We start from the raw sequence: 23,889 nt of genomic DNA, 5'->3' as shown, positions 1-23,889 counted from the left end.
ATTGGGCTGGCGATAATGTAGATAGAAAATCTACCTCTGGATATGTAATTAGGTTATTCGGAAATGTAATTGACTGAAAGTCGCGAAAACAAAAGTGTGTAACAAAAGCTTCCACTTACGCTGAGTATGTAGCACTATCCGAGGCAGTCAGTGAAGTAAAATTTATACGAGAATTGATAGGAATATTTAATGTAAAATTGAGTGATCCTGTAAAGATTTTTGAAGACAATTCTGGAGCAATAAACATTGCAAAGTATGGAAACTTCACAAAAAATTCAAAGCATATAGAAGTACACTATCATTATGTACATGAAAGTGTAAAAGAGAACTTGATAGAAGTATGTAAAGTCGCTTCAGATGAGAATATTGCGGATATATTTACTAAGGCACTGTGTAAAGAAAAGTTTGAAAGGTTTAGAATGTTAATGAATATCAGGTAAAAGAATAATGTGAAAGCGTGCAATATAGATGTAAGGAGGCGTGTTAGAATATATGTACATCTATATTACACGATTGCCAAATTCAGCGAGAATCTAAGAGTTAGAGCGCGCAGGAGAGGGCAAACGTATACATGTACGCCTCTTCTCTCCCCGTATGTGTGAAGTATCACGAACGTGATGCGTGATGCGTGAGAGCGAAGCAAGGGCGTATTACGGACAATACGGACTCACTGCCGTATAGACTCGCGCTGAGAACGGAACGTTGATTGTATCACCAATAGTTATTACTCTTAAATATACTTTTGCACTAATAGTGATTACTCTTCATATCACTCCAAGTATTACCGCATCCACAATCCCTTCAATAATCTCTAAATATTTTGAAAATCCTGAGTTTTCTTATCTTATGTCCTTACTCCTTATAACTTAAATTAGTAAGAAACGTAAAGAGCTATGAGCTCTTTAAAGCTATATAGCGGCAAATGCAACAATGTTGCATCACACATGCATCGTTAGGTCGCTGATTCAACTGTTTTACATCAAATCAAATGTAACGGTAGTTGGTAGCTGCATAGATGATTCACTAGCGAAACCTTATTACGAAAGAACGAAATACTAAATATACTGCTTTTACAATAGTCTTTATTCAAAGAATGCCGCCAATCGAGAAAGATACGTTTGCTTCATAAGTATTGATAAACGGGAACAAATTTACCGGATTAATTATAGTAAATTCAAATATCAATAGTAATAACTGATGCTAACAAAAAACAATAGACAAGGTCCCGTTTATACATATATATGTCCGTTTATATATATGATATGAGGTTAAGCATTTTCCAACGAAAACTCAAGATTTATTCCAAAACTATGTTATTTCTTCTTCTCTCAAATAACTAAACAATGTATAAGAGCTTTATAACAAATCCACTATATAACTTTTTTCATTCTGATGCAAATTCAATTTGCATTAATATATCTATATTTTAATTTCTTAAGCTGTAAAGATTTTTTAATTTTGATATTTTTTTCTCTCACAATTATATATATTTTTTCTTGTTCTGTGCATGCATAAATCCAATTTTCAATCATTACTATTAATCATTACTATTATAATTTTTAATCACAAAAGAATAATTTTGATACAAACTTTTTAAACAATCGATTTTCGCGGTATGAAAAACTAATTTACTGTTTAAAAACTGCTTTATAAGAGTTTTTAAAAATATCTTTTAAAATAAAATTTTATCTAGTTTTCTCCTACAAAAAAAAACTCGAAATCTATTTATTTTTTGTATCCTATTCACACGCATGTTACGCACACAACAGAATGTTCCATTTTCCACCCATTATTTTTTAACAATCTGTGGTTAATTTAGATTTGTGTGATTATTTTTAAAATATCAAAATAATAATTTTTGTGGTGTAAACAAATGAAAAAGAACTTTTCGCAAAATTAAACTAATAATCAAATAGATTACAAAATTATATTTATTAGCTAATTTTAAATAAAAATTAATAAAATTCTAATTTGAGTCACCAAAAATATACAATACTAAAAGTTCGAAAGTTACTGTAAATATTAATCTCTCTTGCCATTTTCGCTAACAATAAGAAAAAAATTTTTTACTATATAAATTTATAAATTGAGAGAGAGAGAGAGAGAGAGAGAGAGAGAGAGAGAGAGAGAGAGAGAGAGAGAGAGAGAGAGAGAGAGAGAGAGAGAGAGAGAGAGAGAGAGAGAGAGAGTGTGTATGTGTGTGTGAGGTAGATATCTTTTTAGATAACTTCCAAACTATTCTTTTTCTACAACAATGAGAGAAAAAGCTTATATTTATTCTTAACCCTCAGCCTCTGCCCTTGTTTTCGACCAACGTAACTCCTGTCCATGAGTCGTCCGTGTCCTGAGCTTATTAAATAACTATAAATGTTTAAAAATCTGAAAAAATTCATAGAGTATCTTTGAACCTTATAGAATACGAAACAATACTTTAGAACAATAAAAAAATTTTTTCAATAATTGTTTAAACAAATAAACTTGGAAAAGTCGCTAAAAAGACGTAAAAATTTAAAAAAATTTTATTTCTGGTTGAAATTGACGTGGAATAAATTTTTTTTTAATAGAAGCTGAAGAGTTGATCTTAAAGAAAAAAATTACGTCAACCTTGCATTATTAAAAAATAGTATTTTTTTACAATTAAAAAATATTCGTATTTTTGATGTCGTTAGATTCATGAAAAAAAGGGAATAAAAATAAGATAATCTTGTGATGTTTGTTTTAAATTGCGTATTTATAGAAAATATTATAAAAGAACAGTGAAAGTATGATAAAAATTTGTATTTTTATATTTTATGATTAATAACAATCCCGGCATATACACATAAGCGACTAAGCGATGATGTTTCTCACATATGGATCTTAATTGTCTTATATATTTAATTTTAACACCTGTCTATATATATAACTTCTTTTGATGTTATTTTTTTTTTAAAGCCACAAAAACAATTTTTGCGCGAAAATAACAAGTTTTGAGACCCTGCGTTTGGCACACGTAGCCCCTGTGCATGGGTTATTCGTGTCTGTTCGAGATTTGTAATCTCCAGTACGAGCGGCTGTACTACCGGAATCTAACCAAGTTTTTTCCATGAAGTAGCTTTTCACTTGAAGTTTTTTTTCAGCTACTACAAATGGTGCCACCTCTGTTGAGTTTCAAGATATTACAGGTAATCGATTTTGGCCGGACACACAAATGACCCATGGACAGGGACTGAGGGTTAATTAAACAATTCCATCTACGTTATAGCTTAGATTATAATTAAAAAAAAAAACAGAACAAATTTTGAGAAGGCATTACATGCATCCTGATATCCACGTAAATGAAATGATAAAATAATAAAAGATAATCGACTGAGAATCTGGACAACATACGAGGATGTAGTCTCAAATTATCTGAATCTCGAGATTAAGGAATATTCTTGACAATAACAATAATAATATCGGCCGTGAATACTATATCGTAATTACTATACAAAAATTAATAAAAGACAAAAAACATACAATGTATGTATGCGCAAAGCAGGCTAATAGTATTTAAAGCGGTGGTCTCCGAACGTATCTCCACATTACTCACCTTTCTCTTCCTTCAGCTTCAAGTTTAACCGCCGTCTGGTCGAAGAAACGACGTGTCGTCGCGCATTGCATTGGAGTGTTGCATCTCGTCACGCAGCTCGGGCAAGGTCACGATGTCTGCGATAATAACGATAATGAACAAAAGTGAATGACAGTGATGATAACAACGAAGATGACAACACAATGACAATGATAATGACGATAACAATAAAAAATAATGACAATGATGACGAAGACTATAATGATGACTACAACGATGGCAATAACAGCGTGACAACGATGGCGATAATAATGATAATGGCGACAATGACAACAATGACGACGATGACAGCGATGACGACAGCGACGACGATGATGACGACATTGACGACAACAATGACTACGACGACAATGATGATAACGACAATGACGACAATGATGATGACAATGACAATGACAATGACGATGACGATGACGACGACGACAACATCGACAACGATAACGACGACGACGACGACGACGATGACGATGACGATGACGATGACGATGACGCTGTCGATGACGACAACGACGATGACGACAATGATGACGACGATGACGGTACGACGGTTACGATGGTTACGATGGTTACGACGGTGACGACGGTGACGACGGTGACGACGGTGACGACGGTGACGACGGTGACGACGGTGACGACGGTGACGACGGTGACGACGGTGACGACGGTGACGACGGTGACGACAATGACAGCAATGACAACAATGACAACAACGATAATGAAAATAATAATGATAATAACGATGATAGCACTAGCACTAACCAACACTTTTTCCACCAAGCGCTGCAATCGACACCCTGCGCGCTTATCGATTCAGCGCTATGGCACAATCGCGCGCGTTAGGGTACGAATGCAAGGGTGCACGACGTTGTTACCTCTTGGATATCTCGTATCATTTCGAACGCTTAAACGCAGGAAACGTTCAGCAAGAGAACAAGGAAAATCTATATAAAACACAATAAACAACCAACTTTTAGTTGGCTAACAGAAATAAAATCGCGTCGTCGTTAATAATATCGCACAATTATCAGGTAGACGACAAAAGAGGAGAAGCCGTGCAACCGAGAAACTCCGGAATTGTTCAACCACCGTATTTCTACTACTACCTACTGCTGTCGATTGCTTTTGATAATAGTGGAGGTGATGGTACAGTCTCTGCCACTATACTGTTTGTTGGTGCCGACAGAGGCACTACTACTTGGACGCAAGCCAGCGGTGCGCCTGCCTCAGCGATTATCCCGAGCTACCCTGCGCTTCGGGTCGCGCATCGTCTCCCGCATTCTGCTCCAGTGACGAAGTAGCACTTTTCAAGTGAGAATAAATTTCACGTGTAGAAAAATCAAGTGGTATAATTTATAGTGTCACCCACAATGAGATTTTAATTTTGATTCAATGTTCTAATTGTCATCTATAGTAATATAATTAATTATATATTAAAACATTAATTTATGAAATTAATAAAAAAAAAATTTTTGACGATTTAATTATTAATTTAAATTTGCTTTTTGTACAATGATCTGTATGTAACACGATTAATTTATTTATAAATTTTATAACAATTGCATGTAATATAAAAAACCGAGATCACTAAAATTCAGCAGATTTGATCATTAAAATATTATTCCTAAATATTATTATTATATACAATATTTCTAATAATACTATAAATATACAATTTTATCAATAATATATTCACTTGTATAGCGTTCCACGGAGAGTAGTCACCCAAATGTTCGATTGATGTTTCCACCCCTGTTTCTCCCCTACTCAGACCTCTTTTTTAGCTCGAACGACTTCGTAGCGTGTTATCATCAAAATTCGTGTTTTCGATCAAATGTAAAGCTTTGCAGTTAGTCCTCACCAAAGCGTTTGCTGTTCCTTATGAGGATCAAATCGATAAACCATCGTATATACGCTGAGAAAATGTTTCATATATGATTAATGAAACGATCGATATATAGTATCTGAACAGGGTCAGTGTTGAATCAGGGTGCTGTCACATGGCAGTCAGAAATTCGGAAAACGGAATCTCGGAAAAGTAACGGAGAAGGGGTCAACCAGGTCAGAGTCAGCTCGTTCGGTGCGATTTTTACAAGGGCCGGGTTCCCCATAGAACGACTTTTACGGAAAACTAAATGGCATTCTAACCTTGACATATTTTTAAATTAAAGAAATTTCTATATAATTTTAGAGTATAATAAAAAATACGTCGAAGCTTTATTTTTTAATAGACTATACTACTACGGTAAGTATCTTTTTTCTTCTAAAACAATAAAAATAATTTTTTCAATTTTTACTTATTTTGGAAATATCAGTCCATGGGGAGCCCAGTCACAAAAATCGTTACTTTTCCGAGATTCCGTTTTCCGAATTTCTGACTGCCATGTGACAGCACCCTCAGTCGAAAGAAGACTCGGAAGGCGCATAAAACTAGACAATTGCTACAATATCGATGCAAGTTCTTACTTCTTTAACAGAAGATTTATTCAATTATTATATTTATCAATAAACTAAATTATTATTATTTTAGTTTATGTTATGGTCATTATAACAACAGGAGACATTTAGGAATAGTCGAGGTCATCATAAATAATACGGCAATCAATCCTTAGCAATTGTTGTATAATTTACTATTAATAGCTAACAGACTTTTAAATAATGATAAACAGTATATTCTTTTAGAACTCACTGACATCAATGTTGGAATACATGACTTTTTGTAAAATAGTTAAAACGCAAATAAATTAAAATAATCTAGGAAAAATCAGAATTTATCGTGTATAAAATTCAATGACTATTCTCCAAACACGAAACTATTTCTTTTTTTATCTTTTTAACATTTTTTTCTTGAATGCTTAATAAAAAAACTTAAATCAAATTTATGCCCGTGTTCATAGTCCTTCCTTGAGGAATGAGGATTCCTTGTTCCTTATTCTACATTTCATAAACCTTCCTTTACCGAACAAGGAGTCTTATTGGCTCCCTTATCTCAAGGCAGGTCACGAGCTTCCTTGAGGCGGCGACTGCAACCTTATTATCAGAAGATTCGATAATATAACCTACAAAAGTGTCTGCATTTTACGGAGTACTGTCATTACGGAGTGCTACAGTATATATTGCAATTAAAATGGATAATGAATTTTTAAACGATTCAGATTCAGATGATGGATTTGAAGATGAAAATGTGGAAAATGATATTCGGTGGCGTTTGCCAAAAAGATATATTCGTGACTGGGAAAATCCTATTGAGTTTTACGAAGATGGGCCTTTCAAAAAACGCTATAGATTCAGTAAAAAAGCTGTAATTGATATTCTGTTACCACTAGTAAACGAACAGCTACAGCGAAACGATAACCGCGGGCTGCCGATTTCTCCAATAATGCAACTTTTAATAACTTTGCGATTTTATGCAACAAGTAGCTTTCAAGTACGTATATAAATTTTGCCTTATACTTGTGAAATCTTTCTTATATTTTTGATGTACTTTTTATTCAGATTGTTAACGGAGATATTAGAGGAGTCAGTCAAGCATCGGTATCACGTATTGTTGCACGAGTATCAACAATTTTAGCATCTTATTTAAAACGGTACATAAACTTTTCAACACAACAGCGGCAAAGGCAAAATACTAATAGATTTTATGAGGTAGCGAATTTTCCATGTATAATAGGATGTATCGATTGCACTCATATACGTATTGCCAATCCTGGAGGAAATAATGGGGAAATATTTCGGAATCGAAAAGGATGGTTTTCGTTGAATGTGCAAGTATGTTGTTTAATTGCCATTTTTAGTAGAAAAGAAACCAGGACAAAGTGAATTAAAATATTTATTGTATGTAATTATAGGTTGTATGTGGGCCTCAAAGAGAAATTTTAGATATTGTTGTGAGACATCCTGGTTCAGCTCACGATGCTGTAATTTTTGATCGAAGTGGTGTTCGATGTCGTTTCGAATTGGGATATCTCGACGGAATTTTACTTAGAGATAGTGGATACGCATGTCGAAAATATTTACTGACTCCTGTATTGAGGCCTGATAACAATGCAGAAATTAGGTATAACAATGCACATAAGAAGACCAGAGTTATCATCGAACAACTATTCGGAGTTTGGAAGCGCCGCTTTCCATGCTTATATTATGGTTTAAGAACAAAACTAAGTACATCGGTTGCAATTATTTGTGCTACTGCTGTTTTGCATAATATATGTATTTATCATGGATTCGAGGAAATTGAACAAGAACATAATGAACAAGAACAGAATGAAGTATTCGAGGCTGTTTTCAATCGAGAAGAAGATGGCATTGGACTTACATATAGAAGAGCTTTTATACTAAGGCATTTTTCGTAGAATATATGTGTGTTATTTTGAAAATGTAAATGCTGTATAATCTGTAAAATAAAAAAATTTGTAAAACAAAAAGGTTTTAAATATAATAAAAATAAAGTACACGCAATTAAGCAGTATTTATATATTGTGTAAAATGTTCGAAAAATGCCTTACAATTAGTATAAAAGCTCTTCTATATGTAAGTCTAATACCATCTTCTTAAGATGGAAAACAGCCTCGAATACTTCATTCTATTCTTGTTCAATTTCCTCGAATCCATGGTAAATACATATATTATGCAAAACAGCAGTAGCACAAATAATTGCAACCGATGTACTTAGTTTTGTTCTTAAACCATAATATAAGCATGGAAAGCGGCGCTTCCAAACTCCGAATAGTTGTTCGATGATAACTCTGGTCTTCCTATGTGCATTGTTATACCTAATTTCTGCATTGTTATCAGGCCTCAATACAGGAGTCAGTAAATATTTTCGACATGCGTATCCACTATCTCCAAGTAAAATTCCGTCGAGATATCCCAATTCGAAACGACATCGAACACCACTTCGATCAAAGATTACAGCATCGTGAGCTGAACCAGGATGTCTCACAACAATATTTAAAATTTCTCTTTGAGGCCCACATACAACCTATAATTACATACAATAAATATTTTAACTCACTTTGTCCTGGTTTCTTTTCTACTAAATATGGCAATGAAACAACATACTTGCACATTCAACGAAAACCGTCCTTTTCGATTCCGAAATATTTCCCCATTATTTCCTCCAGGATTGGCAATACATATATGAGTGCAATCGATACATCCTATTATACGTGGAAAATTCGCTACCTCATAAAATCTATTAGTATTTTGCCTTTGCCGCTGTTGTGTTGAAAAGTTTATGTACCGTTTTAAATGAGATGCTAAAATTGTTGATACTCGTGCAACAATACGTGATACCGATGCTTGACTGACTGCTCTAATATCTCCGTTAACAATCTGAATAAAAAGTACATCAAAAATATTAGAAAGATTTCACAAGTATAAGGCAAAATTTATATACGTACTTGAAAGCTACTTGTTGCATAAAATCGCAGTTATTAAAAGTTGCATTACTGGAGAAATCGGCAGTCCGCGGTTATCGTTTCGCTGTAGCTGTTCATTTACTAGTGGTAACAGAATATCAATTACAGCTTTTTTACTGAATCTATAGCGTTTTTGGAAAAGCCCATCTTCGTAAAACTCAATAGGATTTTCCCAGTCACGAATATATCTTTTTGGCAAACGCCACCGAATATCATTTTACAGACAAAGAAATAATGTAATTTTTACTTGTATATGGAGGAGTGAAAGGCATAGTGGTGTAAGTCAAATATTTTAAGATATTGACTCGTGTACATAGATGCAATTTATATATTGTATAGATTGCATCTATGTGCACACAAGTCAATATTTTAAAAAATTTGACTTACATCACTAATAGGTATATAAACGCATACGCTGTAAGAGTAATAAAACTATAATCTGTATAATAAAAAAATTTGTAAAACAAAAAGGTTTTAAATATAATAAAAATAAAGTACACGCAATTAAGCAGTATTCATATTGTGTAAATTCTGCAAAAACAATACTATGTACTTAACAGTCTTTACAAACTAAAAATAATAAATAATATTGTATTGGAAGATAATTGTTTAAAAAAAAAAATCGAGTGTGTATGTGTGTGTGTATGTGTGTAAACATTTGTAAATATTTCAAACAAAACATACATTTTTTCTCTGATTTGTATTAAATAATATATCTTTATTAACATTAAGTAAGGAATCCTTAATGTAAAAAAAAAATACCATTTTCCTGATTGTTAAGCAAAAAGTTTTAAGAGAAGAACTGATGCCCATCTATCGAATCTCATCTGTCCCGACTAACGGCGTAAGTATACTCAGCGAATATAAAAATATATTTCTTACACTGGCAGTAGCAAAATTATTGAGACATTTAACACTAATTAAATAACATTATTTAACACTTTAATGACACACAATTATATTACATAAAAATACTTTTTATTATTAGAAAATGTAATACAACTGCGTACAAAATTACTGTTATTAACAAAAAGTCATTGAAAGTAAAATAATAGGAGTGAATCTAAAAGATAAGGCTGAAGCTTGGGAAAGGGTTGCTGTGAAATATCGCATGCAAGGTTTACCACTTCGCACCAGCAAACAATTAAAAAAATTCTGGGATAATATGAAACAAAAGTTTATAATAATGAATGCAGATAAAATGGCTAAGCTAGCTGTTTACCTTATCACTCTGTTAGCACATATTAATAAAACTATTTAATTCTATATCAACATATCTTTGAACACATTATGAAAGACAGATAGAAAAAGAACATATATAGCACCAAACATATTCTTTGGTATAAATTTATATGACTTATACGATATACGTATAAAATCAATGTACATATATTATAATAAAATAGAATATACGATCTTATAAGAAGCTTTCACAGCGGGTATTATCAACAAATATCTTAAATTATAGTGCCATGAGGACTGAGGATTCGGACTGCATTTGTACTTTCTCTTCAGTCATTGAAAGCTTGAGCAATGCGATTTTGACTTCCGTTTCAGCAACTTTCATTTTCATTGAATGAAGTTCCCGCTGCTGTTCGATTGCTTCGCGAAGCTTTATCAATCTCAATTCTTTTTCATCGTTTATATTTTGAAAATTTTTTTGAATTTTGGATGCTGGGATTTGGTTCTTTTTCATGCCACTCGTAGCAATTTTGTCTACATTGAACTTGGAAGTAGCACTACTACTACTACTGCACTTGGAATATTGGCCTGTTGAATTTTCTCTATGTTGAGCTACTTGTGGAAGAACATTTTCCCCATCACTTGTTATTGATATCGAATCTTCATCCTCGCTACTTATTAATTGCCTTTTTAAGTTACTTTTTATATGGTCTGAAAAGAGATAAGTACAAACGAATTAGATTGACAAACACCATATAAATTTAAAACATTATTATATTTTATGAGATAAATAAATAAATAAAAATAAGAAATAAATACAAAAATATATCATACACTCTTTTTCAAATTGAGCTGTATTTTGAATCTTGGATGCTGGGATTTGGTTCTTTTTCATGGTTCCACTCGTAACAATTTTGTTTACATTGCACTTGGAATATTGGCCTGTTGAATTTTCTCTATGTTGAGCTACTTGTGGAGGAACATTTTCCCCATTACTTGCTATTAATATCGAATCATCATCCTCGTTGTCACTTATTAATTGCCTTTTTGAGTTACTTTTTATATGGTCTGGAAAGAGATAAGTACAAACAAATTAGATTGACAAACACCATATAAATTTTAAACATTATTTTTTTAGGAGATAAATAAATAAATAAAAATAAGAAATAAATACAAAAATATATCATACACTCTTTTTCAAATTGAGCTGTACTGTCAAATGGACATGGCACTTCAATATCTAAATTTGGAGTGACAGTATCCATAAAATCCATGACTGGATCAACAGGCACTGCAGGTGAAACGCCTCCACCCGTCATAAGACGTTGAACTTTCATCGAAGTATTTAACTTCTTTTTTCTAAAATAACGTTTTATAAATTAATATAATTATCATTTCTGATATGAATGTAAACTATATTAAACAAAGCAGGTAGCATCTACAGAAATTCAGTAGCACATATTTGAACTATTCATGTAATTATATTAAGAAAATTATTAACATACTTTTGTTTCATGTTATCCCAGCATTTCTTTAATTGCTTGCTGGTACGAGGTGGAAAGCCTTGGCTGCAGTATTTTGTAGTTACCCTCTCCCAAGCAGAGAGAAACCTGAGAGAGGCCATCACGGCATTTTTCGTCAATTTTTCTGTGTCACATTTTCCGACGCGCACCCTGATAAAGTGCGTATCAACTACGTCGTTTCGCTCGGTAACCGCACATGGTTTGCGTCCGTGCTAATGGTTCGTGTCCGAACTAGCCAGTTAGTGGGGATATGCTGCGGTCTCGCTCGGCCACGCTCGGCCGCGCTCGGCCGCGCTCGGCCGGCCCGGCGCCTCGGCAAGCTTCGAGCGAGGAGAGAAGGACAGACATACGATTTACGATTTACTGTCTCCGTCTATGACTGCTAGCTGCCTTGGCACGCGCCGGCTATGCGACGTTGCCACGATGCCACGCATTTCGGATATCGCGTACGGTGTCTCGCCGAGTGCCGAATCTCGAGTTGTTAAATATATATATATATATATATATATATAATTTATTAACATAAAAATTAAAATTTGTTAACGTAATACTATTTTTGTTAAGTAAGGAAGGAAAGGATTTTTAGAAGTCAGAGGAACAGCTACGCATAAATAAAATATATCACCTATATGTATATTAATATTGTTATTTTATTTCAAAGTAAATTAAAAAAAGTACGATATAAAAGTATGATATAAAAGTTATATATTATTTCTCATAGTAATGAATTTGGATTCCGGTGATTTATTTATCTTCTCCAGCTTCGCCTCTGCCTCTGCCTCTCCCTCGCATCGCGTTGTATACCGCCCGCACCAACGAGCTTAACGTTTCAGGCTGTAACAAAAAATAAATATTTTAAGTAAAATGACATTTTCGTGTATATATATATACGTAAATAAATTTCATTATTAACACTTTGTCGAACGCTGTCACGTATGCGTCACATGTGATATGTGCGATTGTCATTGCAAAGTGTTAATAATCATTATCAATAATGATAAGAAATTATCCCATTATTTCAACACTTACGTTTAATACGATCGGCTGAGTCGCCGTCGGAGCCGTTGCTGTGGTCGACATCGTCGCCGTGGCCATGGGCGCCGTTACGACCGCCGGGGTCGTCGTTGACGTCGTGGCTCTAGAGGCCGTCGCGGCCGCCGTCGGCATCGTGATCGTGAGGGCCGTCACGGGCCTCGGGGTCGTCGTTGCTGTCGTCGGCATCGTGGCCGTAGGAGCCGTCGCGGCCGTCGTCGGCATCGTGGCCGTGGGGGCCGTCACGATCACGATGCCGACGGCGGCCGCGACGGCCTCTAGAGCCACGACGTCAACGACGACCCTGGCGGTCGTAACGGCGCCCATGGCCACGGCGACGATGTCGACCACAGCAACGGCTCCGACGGCGACTCAGCCGATCGTATTAAACGTAAGTGTTGAAATAATGGGATAATTTCTTATCATTATTGATAATGATTATTAACACTTTGCAATGACAGTCGCACATATCACATGTGACGCATACGTGACAGCGTTCGACAAAGTGTTAATAATGAAATTTATTTACGTATATATATATACACAAAAATGTCATTTTACTTAAAATATTTATTTTTTGTTACAGCCTGAAACGTTAAGCTCGTTGGTGCGGGCGGTATACAACGCGATGCGAGGGAGAGGCAGAGGCAGAGGCAGAGGCAGAGGCAGAGGCAGAGGCAGAGGCAGAGGCAGAGGCAGAGGCAGTGGCAGAAGACGAGGTGGAGGAAGAGGCAGAGGCGCGCGAAGCTGGAGAAGATAAATAAATTACCGGAATCCAAATTCATTAATATGAGAAATAATATATAACTTTTATATCATACTTTTATATCGTACTTCTTTTAATTTACTTTGAAATAAAATAACAATATTAATATACATATAGGTGATATATTTTATTTATGCGTAGCTGTTCCTCTGACTTCTAAAAATCCTTTCCTTCCTTACTTAACAAAAATAGTATTACGTTAACAAATTTTAATTTTTATGTTAATAAATTATATATATATATATATATATATATATATATATATATATATATTTAACAACTCGAGATTCGGCACTCGGCGAGACACCGTACGCGATATCCGAAGTGCGTGGCATCGTGGCAACGTCGCACAGCCGGCGCGTGCCAAGGCAGCTAGCAGTCATAGACGGAGACAGTAAATCGTAAATCGTATGTCTGTCCTTCTCTCCTCGCTCGAAGCTTGCCGAGGCGCCGGGCCGGCCGAGCGCGGCCGAGCGCGGCCGAGCGAGGCCGAGCGAGGCCGCAGCATATCCCCACTAACTGGCTAGTTCGGACACGAACCATTAGCACGGACGCAAACCATGTGCGGTTACCGAGCGAAACGACGTAGTTGATACGCACTTTATCAGGGTGCGCGTCGGAAAATGTGACACAGAAAAATTGACGAAAAATGCCGGGATGGCCTCTCTCAGGTTTCTCTCTGTCCCAAGCTTCAGCCTTATCTTTTAGATCCGCTGCTCCTGTTTTTTTATTTTCGATCGCTTTTTCTTGCAATATTAGTTGAGCAACATCCGCTCCGTTTCAGTATAATGAACGTTTTTGGATTCGCAGTCCATAATTATACTAGCTAATATATTGTATTTATAACCTGTTGAACAAAGTTAACGTATACATTCAAATTTATACTTATCTCAGGTTTACAGTTATAATAGCTTCACACAAAGTTACTAGGGTAAAGGTTTATTTCTATTGGTAGATTATCGACTCTGTTATTTTACTATGTTTCCGCTCTAGTGATATTATATATTCATATATACTTTGGTTACCGAGTCTCACCGCGCTACACTTTTCGCTTATCGCTTCTTGATAAAACACGTGTGTACTAGCGATCACAGTTAATAAAGATACAGTTTCATTTAATCTCATCGAGTTTGTCTTCGACTCATTGTATCAATCCAGCACATTCTGACATAACCTTGTATAAAAAAATATTTTGAGGCAATGACAGTCAAAGTCAGTTCAAGGTTAGGTTATTTATTCGCGCTCTTGATTTAAATTGTACTCTGAACAGTGACATAAATCATAAAATACATAAAGTTCCTAGAGAACAAGCTCCTTCTGGAAGGAGACATGAAGGCTTTATTATGAAACAAGGAGGTCTTGATAAAATAAGGAATCCTCCAATAAGGCTTCCTCAGTCCTTAAGATAAGAACCATCTATGAATACGGGCATTAGTCAATATAATCTGTCACTGATCAATATAATCAGACATAACAACAAATCTATCAATCTGGAAGTGCTCATCTCTTACTGTCTGAGAACGTGAATTTTTTTAAGTTACACTGTCTTGCTGAAAATGGTTCGAAGCAAAGCGGCCGAAATGTCCGCTATTTCAACTATACTATTTTTAACCCTCCGAGAACACATCGGGTCAATTTGACCCAAACCTCGAGTTTTATCGTAAATATCTTTAAAGCATTTTTTGAAAATTGGCGGACGTGGCCCTCTAGCTGTAGTTTGGGGTACTAACTATACGTTAGGATCACGGTCAACACACAGGTCTGGAAACTCTAGTGGTGGGGAATAGTCGTCTTAAGAAAATAACTCGCTTTGTGACCGCAAGAGTCGCTGACATCGGTCAGTGTACTATGTGGTGGGACAAGGACGGAAATAGTAATTAGTAAATTCAAAATCGTGAGTGTCAGATAGGCAATAATTGAAGTTCCAAATGAAGAAAGGAATAATAAATAACTTTGTATTAAGAAAAACGTTTGAAATCTTTTATTATACGTATGCGCAAATTAATAAATTGATAATTTATTCTTAATTTACAATATTTAAAGATGACGCAGTATGAGAGCGGTCGACTTGTATTAATTCTAATTCTTACCTTATGTATGCCTCGGTTTTATAAGATTAATTAGAAAGTTAAAGGCTATGAGTAAAGAAAGTAAATAATGAAGTAAATAATAACCCGTTTTGAAAATCCATAGTTAATTTACAAGTCACAATATTTACATTCTCATTCCAAGAAATATCAATGCAGTTGCACACACAATTAAGGTCAATACTAACCTTTTTACTGTGACAGTTATTTAAAAAAAGAAAATGTCATATAAAAAAAAATTTACAGGAGAAAGATGTTATTTTCAATCAATGTCGCTGTCCATGTCCTCAGGAACTGAAAAAAGTCTTTCAACTTAGCTCAAAGAAATAATAAATGACTTTGCATTAAAAATAAAACGTTCGAAATCCTTTTATTTGTTTTAAGAAAACCATTTATTCGTTTGTAAGTTTAGACAATTTCTTTTTTACAACAAATTTTTTAATTAGCTTTAAATTCTCCTGATGGGCATTTTGTCGCATTCTCAATCTTATATAATAAATTAAAGCATACGATAAAATATCCGAAGCGTGATTCATGCAAGGAAAGGTAATAAACTTATACGTGTCCAATACGTATACGTATACGTGTCTTATACGTGTCCGTTTTATATTGCCCGAGATCGCTGCTTGCCACTTTTTAAATAAATATATTTTTTTCGGGACTTTAAAAAAGTTGACCGGTTTACTTTTAAAGATTTATATCCCGTTTTACAGTTTAGGACTACGCAAGAATTCGTCATATTTATTCCGATAAATTTAATCCACCAAAAAAAAATCCACTAAAATACTTAATAAATAAAATAAATTCTACTTATAAATTCACAAAAATAACACAATTCACAAATATATCCACTAAAGTACTTTTCTCAGTACATGTCATTTTTAAAAATGCACTTGAATTAAGCGCAATTAAAAGATTGTTGTCACGTTACCATGAGTTACCATCTACACTTCGCGATGACAGCGATGCATGGTGACAACGCCGTGAAATAAATTCTTCCTTGCTAAAACGACCATCCCCCACCACCAAAATCGGTCCGAGTTTCCAGGCCTGTGTGTAAAGCCCGGTGTCCACGATGCAAGAACTTGGTCCAAGTTTTGGTTTAAGGCCGTCCTCTACCTTCTCGGCTGTTTTTTTACGGCTTTTTCAATAATTTTTTACGGGCAAACCATCAAAATAATCAATCTCATTGTTTTTGCATAATCTTGATGAACATTTAAATAAGCTTTACAAATTTTTTAAAGTCAAAATATATAATAAAATAAAAGTTATAGTGGCCGACAGGAAGACATCAAGTAAAAGAGGGGCTTGACGGTGACCAAGATTGCGACTGTTCTGCTTATCTGAAATCAAAAAACCAAACGGCGTTTTAATCTTCATATTTAAGACTAGCGATTGAACTAGAGTGAATTGTAAATTACAAAAATTGACTTTCTTATACACTTTTGAAAATTACATTCTATTTTTACTCATTTTTTATCAAGTTTTTCGCTCGTAGAAAAAAAACTATCGAAGCAATCACGATAATCCTAGTTCAATCGCTGGCTTATAACATATTAAAGATGCTGTATAAATTTCAACAAGATCTGTGCAGTAGTTTCTGAAATATCGTGGTCACCGTTTCGAAAAATGGTGTTTCGAGAAAAACGCGTTTGAAAGTTTGCGCATGTGATTTATACTGAAAGTTTCATCTCACCGTCAATCTGCTATGCCTGGACCATACAATAGGCCTTCCTCTTCTTCTTGGAAGTCACGCAGAGCTGCTCCATCTTCTCTTTTCGCGATTTGGGCCTGCTTCACAACGTCACTCGTGCGCCTTTCTGAACGGTCGATCCGAGAGCTATCACGCTGCTGAACATATCCGTTAGCTTGTGGGCCGATTTTCACTCCCATGGTTTCCAAGATCTTCAGGATAGATTTGAATCCTTCGTTAAAGATTGTGGCAGCGAGAAACGTGGCGATTTCAACCACTTTTGGCCCAGAATGGAGGTGCTTCGGAGCAAAAGTCCAAATTAACGAATTGAGCGACTCGTTATTATTTTGAGTTTCCGCTCCCAGGCATCTGCTTAACAATTCTTCTTTGGATAAATCCAGTACACGCTTCGCAACTGCCACAGCAAAACTGAATTAACCAACGCTTCACGGCGTCTCAGTCAATATTCGAAAACATCTGCTTGGCTTTCGGATCAGCCCGGCGCGCGCTCTGTATACCTGCTCCGTTCCAGGGCCGTAACTTGTGAACCACTTCGAATATCGAAAAATCCTTTGGAACACATTTTTTACACATGTTGTAGATGTGATTTATGAAAAAAAAAAAAAAATATTTTTTCGACCCGAGAAGGTAGAGGACGGCCTTAAGCCAATCAACTTGCAGCTCTTACGGAAAAGCAGCAGTTTCATTGGCTTAAACCGAAACTTGGACCAAGTTCTTACATCGTGGACACCGGGCATTAGACCGTGTTAAGGTGCAAGCACATAAAATTGCAGGAGCCATGAGCACGAATGCAGAAGCCATATGCGCATGCGCTATGGTGTCTGCATACTGCCTATGGCTTCTGAATTTTCAATCTACATAAAAATACATAAGCATAGTATATGTAGATTACAAATTCAGAAAGGCAGTATGCAGACACCATAGCGCATGCGCATATGGCTTCTGCATTCGTGCTCATGGCTTCTGCAATTTTATGTGCTTCCACCTTAATGTCGACGGTGTCATAACTTCTATGGCTTATAGAACTTCTATGGTAGAACTTCTATGAACTTCTATGGTTACTTCTAGAAACTAACTTCTAGAAACTTCTATTAAAAAACTTCTATTAAAAAACTTCTATTAAAACTTCTATTACTAAAAAACTAAAACTTCTATTACTCTAAAACTCTAAAACTTCTATTACTTCTAGAAACTAACTTCTAGAACTTCTATGGTTACTTCTATGGCTTAAGTTTTTAACTCTTCCTGGCCACAAAAATTTTTCAAAGCAGAATTACACTAATTCCAAGCTTTGAAACAGACCTTGTGGTGCATCTACCAAAAATTGACATTTTAAAAAAGTCATTTTTTATGTACCTTAACTTTTGTGATTTTTTTTAATATGTTAATATTAAGTAATTAACAAAATTATTATTGCGGCAGGTTTTACAACATTTCAAGAGGGTTAAGGTAGTTCGATGATGAAACAACTTTTGCCAAAAGTGATAGGTTTCATTTTTTATATCGAAAAAAGGAACTCTCCTGAATCGATTAAGCCCAGAAAAAAGATAATTCACCGTCCCGTTCTCAAGATATTTAATTTAAAAATTAGGTGATTTTAATGATTTTGACATTGGTCTAATAGGAAAAGAGGTTATTTTCCTATGAATAACACGAGTTTGCGAAAAATCTTTTGCCAAAAATATCCGAACAATATATATCGATGGAAAGAGAACACTGTGAGGAACCCTATAGTTGAAGGTGAACATGATCAACCGTATAGTTTTTTTTTAATTAATAATTAAAGTTGAAAACTATAGTCAAACGACGCATTAACACACACTTAATAATCTATTTCAGGCAAAATATTATTCTACAACGTAAAAATTATTTACTAATTGTCTTTTTACGTCGTTACGAAGCTTTGCGATGCGTTATTCTATTTTTTTAATAATCATATAAATAAAAAAATTATAAACATTGTTTTGACTTCAGCCCTTCATCATCGAACTACCCTTTTCCGGTTTCACAACTTTTAGTTGAACCCGAGTTAAGCTGAACCGCCGTTAAAGTTGACGCTGACGTTAAACCTGTATCGCGTTCCACAACCTCATTTTAACCGTTGGTTACGTAAACCTATACCCCATTAACTGAAACTCAGAACATACGCTTCTTTCTCTTAGAACGTGAACTGTGATTGGTCAGCTGAAATTTTGCAAAGAAGAGGTTAAAAGCGTGCCGGTAAAGAGATCAGCTGTTTGATAGTCCGATTACTTTTTCTACAATAAACTAGTAAAGATTAATAGAAATAATAGAAGAATTGTGTGTGATGTCAAATAAAAAAGGATTGTCCGTGAAAGACAATCCGAAAAAGCGGCTACCGAATTTTTCGACAGACGAAAAAATGACATTAACTGAAATTATCGAAAGTAAGAAAAACATAATTGAATCCAAGCAAACCGACGCTGTAACTATCAAAGAAAAAGAGAAATGCTGGTTAGACATAAGCCGTGAGTTTAATAGCAGATGCATACTAGCAAACCGAAATGTGGCGTCGCTAAAAAATTGCTGGGACAATTTGAAAAAGAGGACTCGGAGACATTTTGCGGAAGTACGTAAAGAAGTTTTCGCAACAAGTATTGTATATAAGCATATATATGAGCATATTGTATATGTATAGGCGTATTGTATATAATTATTAATAAATAATTGATATGTATAGGCGGCGGAAAGATGACTATCCCTGATGACCCGATAGCCGAAAGAGTCAAAAGTATTATTCAACCATCAGTCGATGGTTTAAAAAATCCATTCGACAGTGATCATGTACCAGGTATATATTTTATATGCTTTGAGATAATTATACACAGATTGTATACATTGTATAATGTGTAAGTGCCTTAGCATCTGAAATAATTGTAAACTTATTTTTATAGGCATAGATGACGTAAATGTGGATCAGGATACAAATGATGATGGTGACGATATGGTTTTTGACGTTGAAGTATGTACATTAAAAATTGTTTCTATAATCTTATCTCGGGGATGCTATTCTATGTACTCGCTTACTGATAATGCTAGTTGGTGCCAGTAAGCCGATATTCCGTGCATTTTGATCAAACGCAGCTCTCTTCTTAAAAAAAAAAGGTATATTGCGTTACCGACATCTATGATTGTTGGTCAATATTTTCAGAATGGCATTCGTGATGTTCCAAATATATTACTACAAAAATAATACTAATTACAATGTGTTTATTAACTACAGGCACTCGATGAAACAGGTGTAGCAACGGTTTGGGCTAATTGGACCCCGGCAATGTTGAAATCGAACAAGAGTACTGAATTAGACGTTCCGATATGCAACGATAATGAAGTAGCTCCAGATTTGGACTTTCCTTCAGATGCTGAAATAGAGGCAGCTGTAGGAACATCGTTGAAGGAAAATCGAAATGCGACAAACCCTACTAGTTCGATCGTAAAAAAGAAAATTGTAAAGCGGGGAAAACATACGAGAATGCCTGTAAGGCCTGTAATAAGCGCTGTAAAACGCAATCAATGTTTTTATGATTTAGCTCAATCTAAAGCCGAATTAGTCGAGCTAATGAAGAAGGATCTGAGTGCAAAATCTGAAATAGAATTACAAATTTTAAATGTGCAACTGGAAAAAGAACAACTTGAAGTCAAAAATCTAAAAAAGCAACTCCAATCATATGAGAAATAAAACTGTATTAGTTTTTCTCTGTTGATTTTTTTATTGATAGCCTTACAGTAATTCTTATTGTATAAGGTATAAGTATATAAATATGCTTGAAATATTGTTATATGAAAAATAAAACTGTATTATTTTTTTTCTTTAATTTCTATTGATAGAATGATAGCCTTACAGTAATTCTTATTGTATAAGGTATAAGTATATAAATATGCTTGAAATGTTATTATATGAAAAATAAAACTGTATTATTTTTTTTTCTTTAATTTCTATTGATAGAATGATAGCCTTACAGTAATTCTTATTGTATAAGGTATAAGTATATAAATATGCTTGAAATGTTATTATATGAAAAATAAAACTGTATTATTTTTTTTTCTTTAATTTCTATTGATAGAATGATAGCCTTACAGTAATTCTTATTGTATAAGGTATAAGTATATAAATATGCTTGAAATGTTATTATATGAAAAATAAAACTGTATTATTTTTTTTTCTTTAATTTCTATTGATAGAATGATAGCCTTACAGTAATTCTTATTGTATAAGGTATAAGTATATAAATATGCTTGAAATGTTATTATATGAAAAATAAAACTGTATTATTTTTTTTTCTTTAATTTCTATTGATAGAATGATAGCCTTACAGTAATTCTTATTGTATAAGGTATAAGTATATAAATATGCTTGAAATGTTATTATATGAAAAATAAAACTGTATTTTTTTTTTTCTTTAATTTCTATTGATAGAATGATAGCCTTACAGTAATTCTTATTGTATAAGGTATAAGTATATAAATATGCTTGAAATGTTATTATATGAAAAATAAAACTGTATTATTTTTTTTTCTTTAATTTCTATTGATAGAATGATAGCCTTACAGTAATTCTTATTGTATAAGGTATAAGTATATAAATATGCTTGAAATGTTATTATATGAAAAATAAAACTGTATTATTTTTTTTTCTTTAATTTCTATTGATAGAATGATAGCCTTACAGTAATTCTTATTGTATAAGTATATAAATATACTTGAAATGTTGTCATATGAGAAATAAAACTATTATTTTTTCTTTCTTGAATTTCTATTGATAGAATGATAACCTTACAGTAATTCTTATTGTATATGTGTATAAATATGCTTGGGATGTTGTCTGGATGTGAACTGAAAGACTTGTTGCATTATAACGAGTGATAGTCATGTATTCGATACTTCGGCCAGCTTGATAATGTAGCACGAGTCTGACGATTTACTTCCAGGCTATGACTTCTACAGAAAGTATCAAAGGATAATTCAAGGTAAACGTTTATTAAAATAAAATAAAAATGCAAGTATAAATAATATAATGAACATGATTTCGTGTATGACTACCGTGAGTCCACGTATTGAAGCGAACACTTTTACATTTCATATTTTAAAAATAAATGTCCGATTTTTTTTTATTAAAAATGTACAAATTTTAAGATGCACTGCTAAATACATAATATTCCAGCATATTCTTCAACTTTTTCCAAAGTAAGGATTATTTATTCTACAGCAGGCTGAAAAATGATACCAAATTTAAATATTACTACATATAACAATAATACGTACATAAATAATTTGCCTAATATTTTTATTCTCACCTGCGGAAATAATCGTTGATTAGTATGTTCTGCATATGATCATTACCAGGCGCATCATTCATAAGCGGTACATTTCCCTGTTCCAAAATTTCTTCCCACGGCAAGTGTAACGCGGGATCATCTGGTGGTAGTGGATCTCCAGCACGCCGGGCAATATTATGTAATATGGCAGTTGCTACAATGACTGGTAGTACTCTTTCAACTTTAGAAAATCGAGAACCCAGTGCCAAAATTGGAAATCGTCTTTTCCATATTCCAAACACGCGTTCAATGGTATTGCGTGTTCTAATAAGCGATTCGTTATAGAGTTCCTGCGCACGAGTTTCTGTATTGCGTAGAGGCGTCATTAAATAGGACCGAACAGGATAACCACCATCACCTAAGAGCAAGGCATCTCCAAATATTCCAGCCTCAAATAGAGCACGTATCCTGGAATTGTTGAAAATTGTGGTGTCGTGCACCGATCCTTGCCAACGAGCTACAAGGTCCGTTATTTGCAAGTTAGCGTTACAAATCGCTTGGACATTAATCGAAAAGTAACCTTTTCGATTTCTGAAGTATTCTGCATCATTTCCACCTGAAAATATTTACAATAATTATTGACACTTCTATAACAGCAAAAAAATTGTATAATCCCAAATATCAATGATATACGCAGTTTAAACTTTATTTACCAAATGACTGGATTTTTATATGAGTGCAATCTATGCAGCCCACAACCCTCGGAAATCGTGCAATGTCAAAAAACTTTATTTGCTCGGTTTTTATTTCATCCGCAAGAGTAGGAAATTTAATAAACCTTGGCCGAAGACGAGCAATGGCATTCGTTACGCGGTGGACAACTCTGTGTGCACTCGTTTTGCTCACTCCAGAAAAATCACCTGCTGATATTAAGTGGCTACCAGTAGCGTAGAATCTCAACGTCAAAAGGAGCTGGTTCATGGGAGAAATAGCATTGTTCCTGATAAATAAATAGTCATAAATTAGTTACGTACAACATAAAAAATGTTAAACTACTACTTGGGATAAGCAACATGAATTGATGATTTTGAACTTCTCAACAATAAAAACTTATTTCTCTGCGTTACTGTGGTTGTACTTATTACTGTCCATATCTTTATTATTAATAACAATCAATAATTACTATTCTTGAATGACAGCTCCGTCAATTACAAACACTCTCAGTTATAATGCTGTTTTGTAATGCTGTGTATACTCACCGTTCGGTCGGATGTGAAATTTC

General features: G+C 34.3%; 3 protein-coding genes across 4 annotated transcripts; 2 read left to right on the top strand and 1 right to left on the bottom strand.

Moving 5' to 3' along the window:
• Positions 1-10,039: 10,039 nt before the first annotated feature.
• On the bottom strand, positions 10,040-12,903 carry LOC143905895 (uncharacterized). The gene is made up of 5 exons (XM_077421554.1): positions 12,762-12,903; positions 11,715-12,566; positions 11,399-11,568; positions 11,044-11,277; positions 10,040-10,920 (listed from the first exon to the last, which is right to left on the bottom strand). Exons 2-5 carry the CDS (start codon positions 11,831-11,833, stop codon positions 10,490-10,492), a joined length of 954 nt encoding a protein of 317 aa, XP_077277680.1. The 5' UTR covers positions 11,834-12,566; positions 12,762-12,903; the 3' UTR covers positions 10,040-10,489.
• LOC143905896 (uncharacterized) lies at positions 12,755-13,640 on the top strand. Its single transcript, XM_077421555.1, has 2 exons — positions 12,755-13,155; positions 13,351-13,640. Exons 1-2 carry the CDS (start codon positions 12,826-12,828, stop codon positions 13,522-13,524), a joined length of 504 nt encoding a protein of 167 aa, XP_077277681.1. The 5' UTR covers positions 12,755-12,825; the 3' UTR covers positions 13,525-13,640.
• Positions 13,641-19,376: 5,736 nt separating this feature from the next.
• On the top strand, positions 19,377-22,115 carry LOC143905882 (uncharacterized). 2 transcript variants are annotated; one of them, XM_077421532.1, is made up of 4 exons: positions 19,377-19,946; positions 20,033-20,143; positions 20,247-20,314; positions 20,576-22,115. In XM_077421532.1, exons 1-4 carry the CDS (start codon positions 19,640-19,642, stop codon positions 21,029-21,031), a joined length of 942 nt encoding a protein of 313 aa, XP_077277658.1. In that variant the 5' UTR covers positions 19,377-19,639; the 3' UTR covers positions 21,032-22,115. The 2 variants fall into 2 exon arrangements, with proteins under 2 accessions (XP_077277658.1, XP_077277659.1); XM_077421533.1 differs by having other exon boundaries at positions 19,398-19,921.
• Positions 22,116-23,889: the final 1,774 nt, after the last annotated feature.

Source organism: Temnothorax americanus, unplaced genomic scaffold (assembly GCF_048541705.1).
Source record: "Temnothorax americanus isolate GAGA-0224 unplaced genomic scaffold, ASM4854170v1 Scaffold69, whole genome shotgun sequence".
Lineage (NCBI taxonomy): Eukaryota > Metazoa > Arthropoda > Insecta > Hymenoptera > Formicidae > Temnothorax > Temnothorax americanus.
The sequence above is the reverse complement of the archived record's forward strand: the minus strand, read 5'-3'. Positions and strand labels throughout refer to the sequence as shown.

Bases quoted from the DNA above. Each gene is read 5' to 3' on its own strand.
- LOC143905895 (XM_077421554.1), bottom strand. From the start codon at position 11,833: ATGGCCTCTCTCAGGTTTCTCTCTGCTTGGGAGAGGGTAACTACAAAA. The intron at 11,569-11,714 runs GTATGTTAATAA...ACGTTATTTTAG, and splicing joins TGGGATAACATGAAACAAAA to AAAAAAGAAGTTAAATACTT. The intron at 10,921-11,043 runs GTATGATATATT...ATCTCTTTTCAG, and splicing joins AGCTCAATTTGAAAAAGAGT to ACCATATAAAAAGTAACTTA.
- LOC143905896 (XM_077421555.1), top strand. From the start codon at position 12,826: ATGGGCGCCGTTACGACCGCCGGGGTCGTCGTTGACGTCGTGGCTCTA. The intron at 13,156-13,350 runs GTAAGTGTTGAA...TTTTTGTTACAG, and splicing joins CTCAGCCGATCGTATTAAAC to CCTGAAACGTTAAGCTCGTT.
- LOC143905882 (XM_077421532.1), top strand. From the start codon at position 19,640: ATGTCAAATAAAAAAGGATTGTCCGTGAAAGACAATCCGAAAAAGCGG. The intron at 20,144-20,246 runs GTATATATTTTA...TTATTTTTATAG, and splicing joins CGACAGTGATCATGTACCAG to GCATAGATGACGTAAATGTG. The intron at 20,315-20,575 runs GTATGTACATTA...TATTAACTACAG, and splicing joins ATATGGTTTTTGACGTTGAA to GCACTCGATGAAACAGGTGT.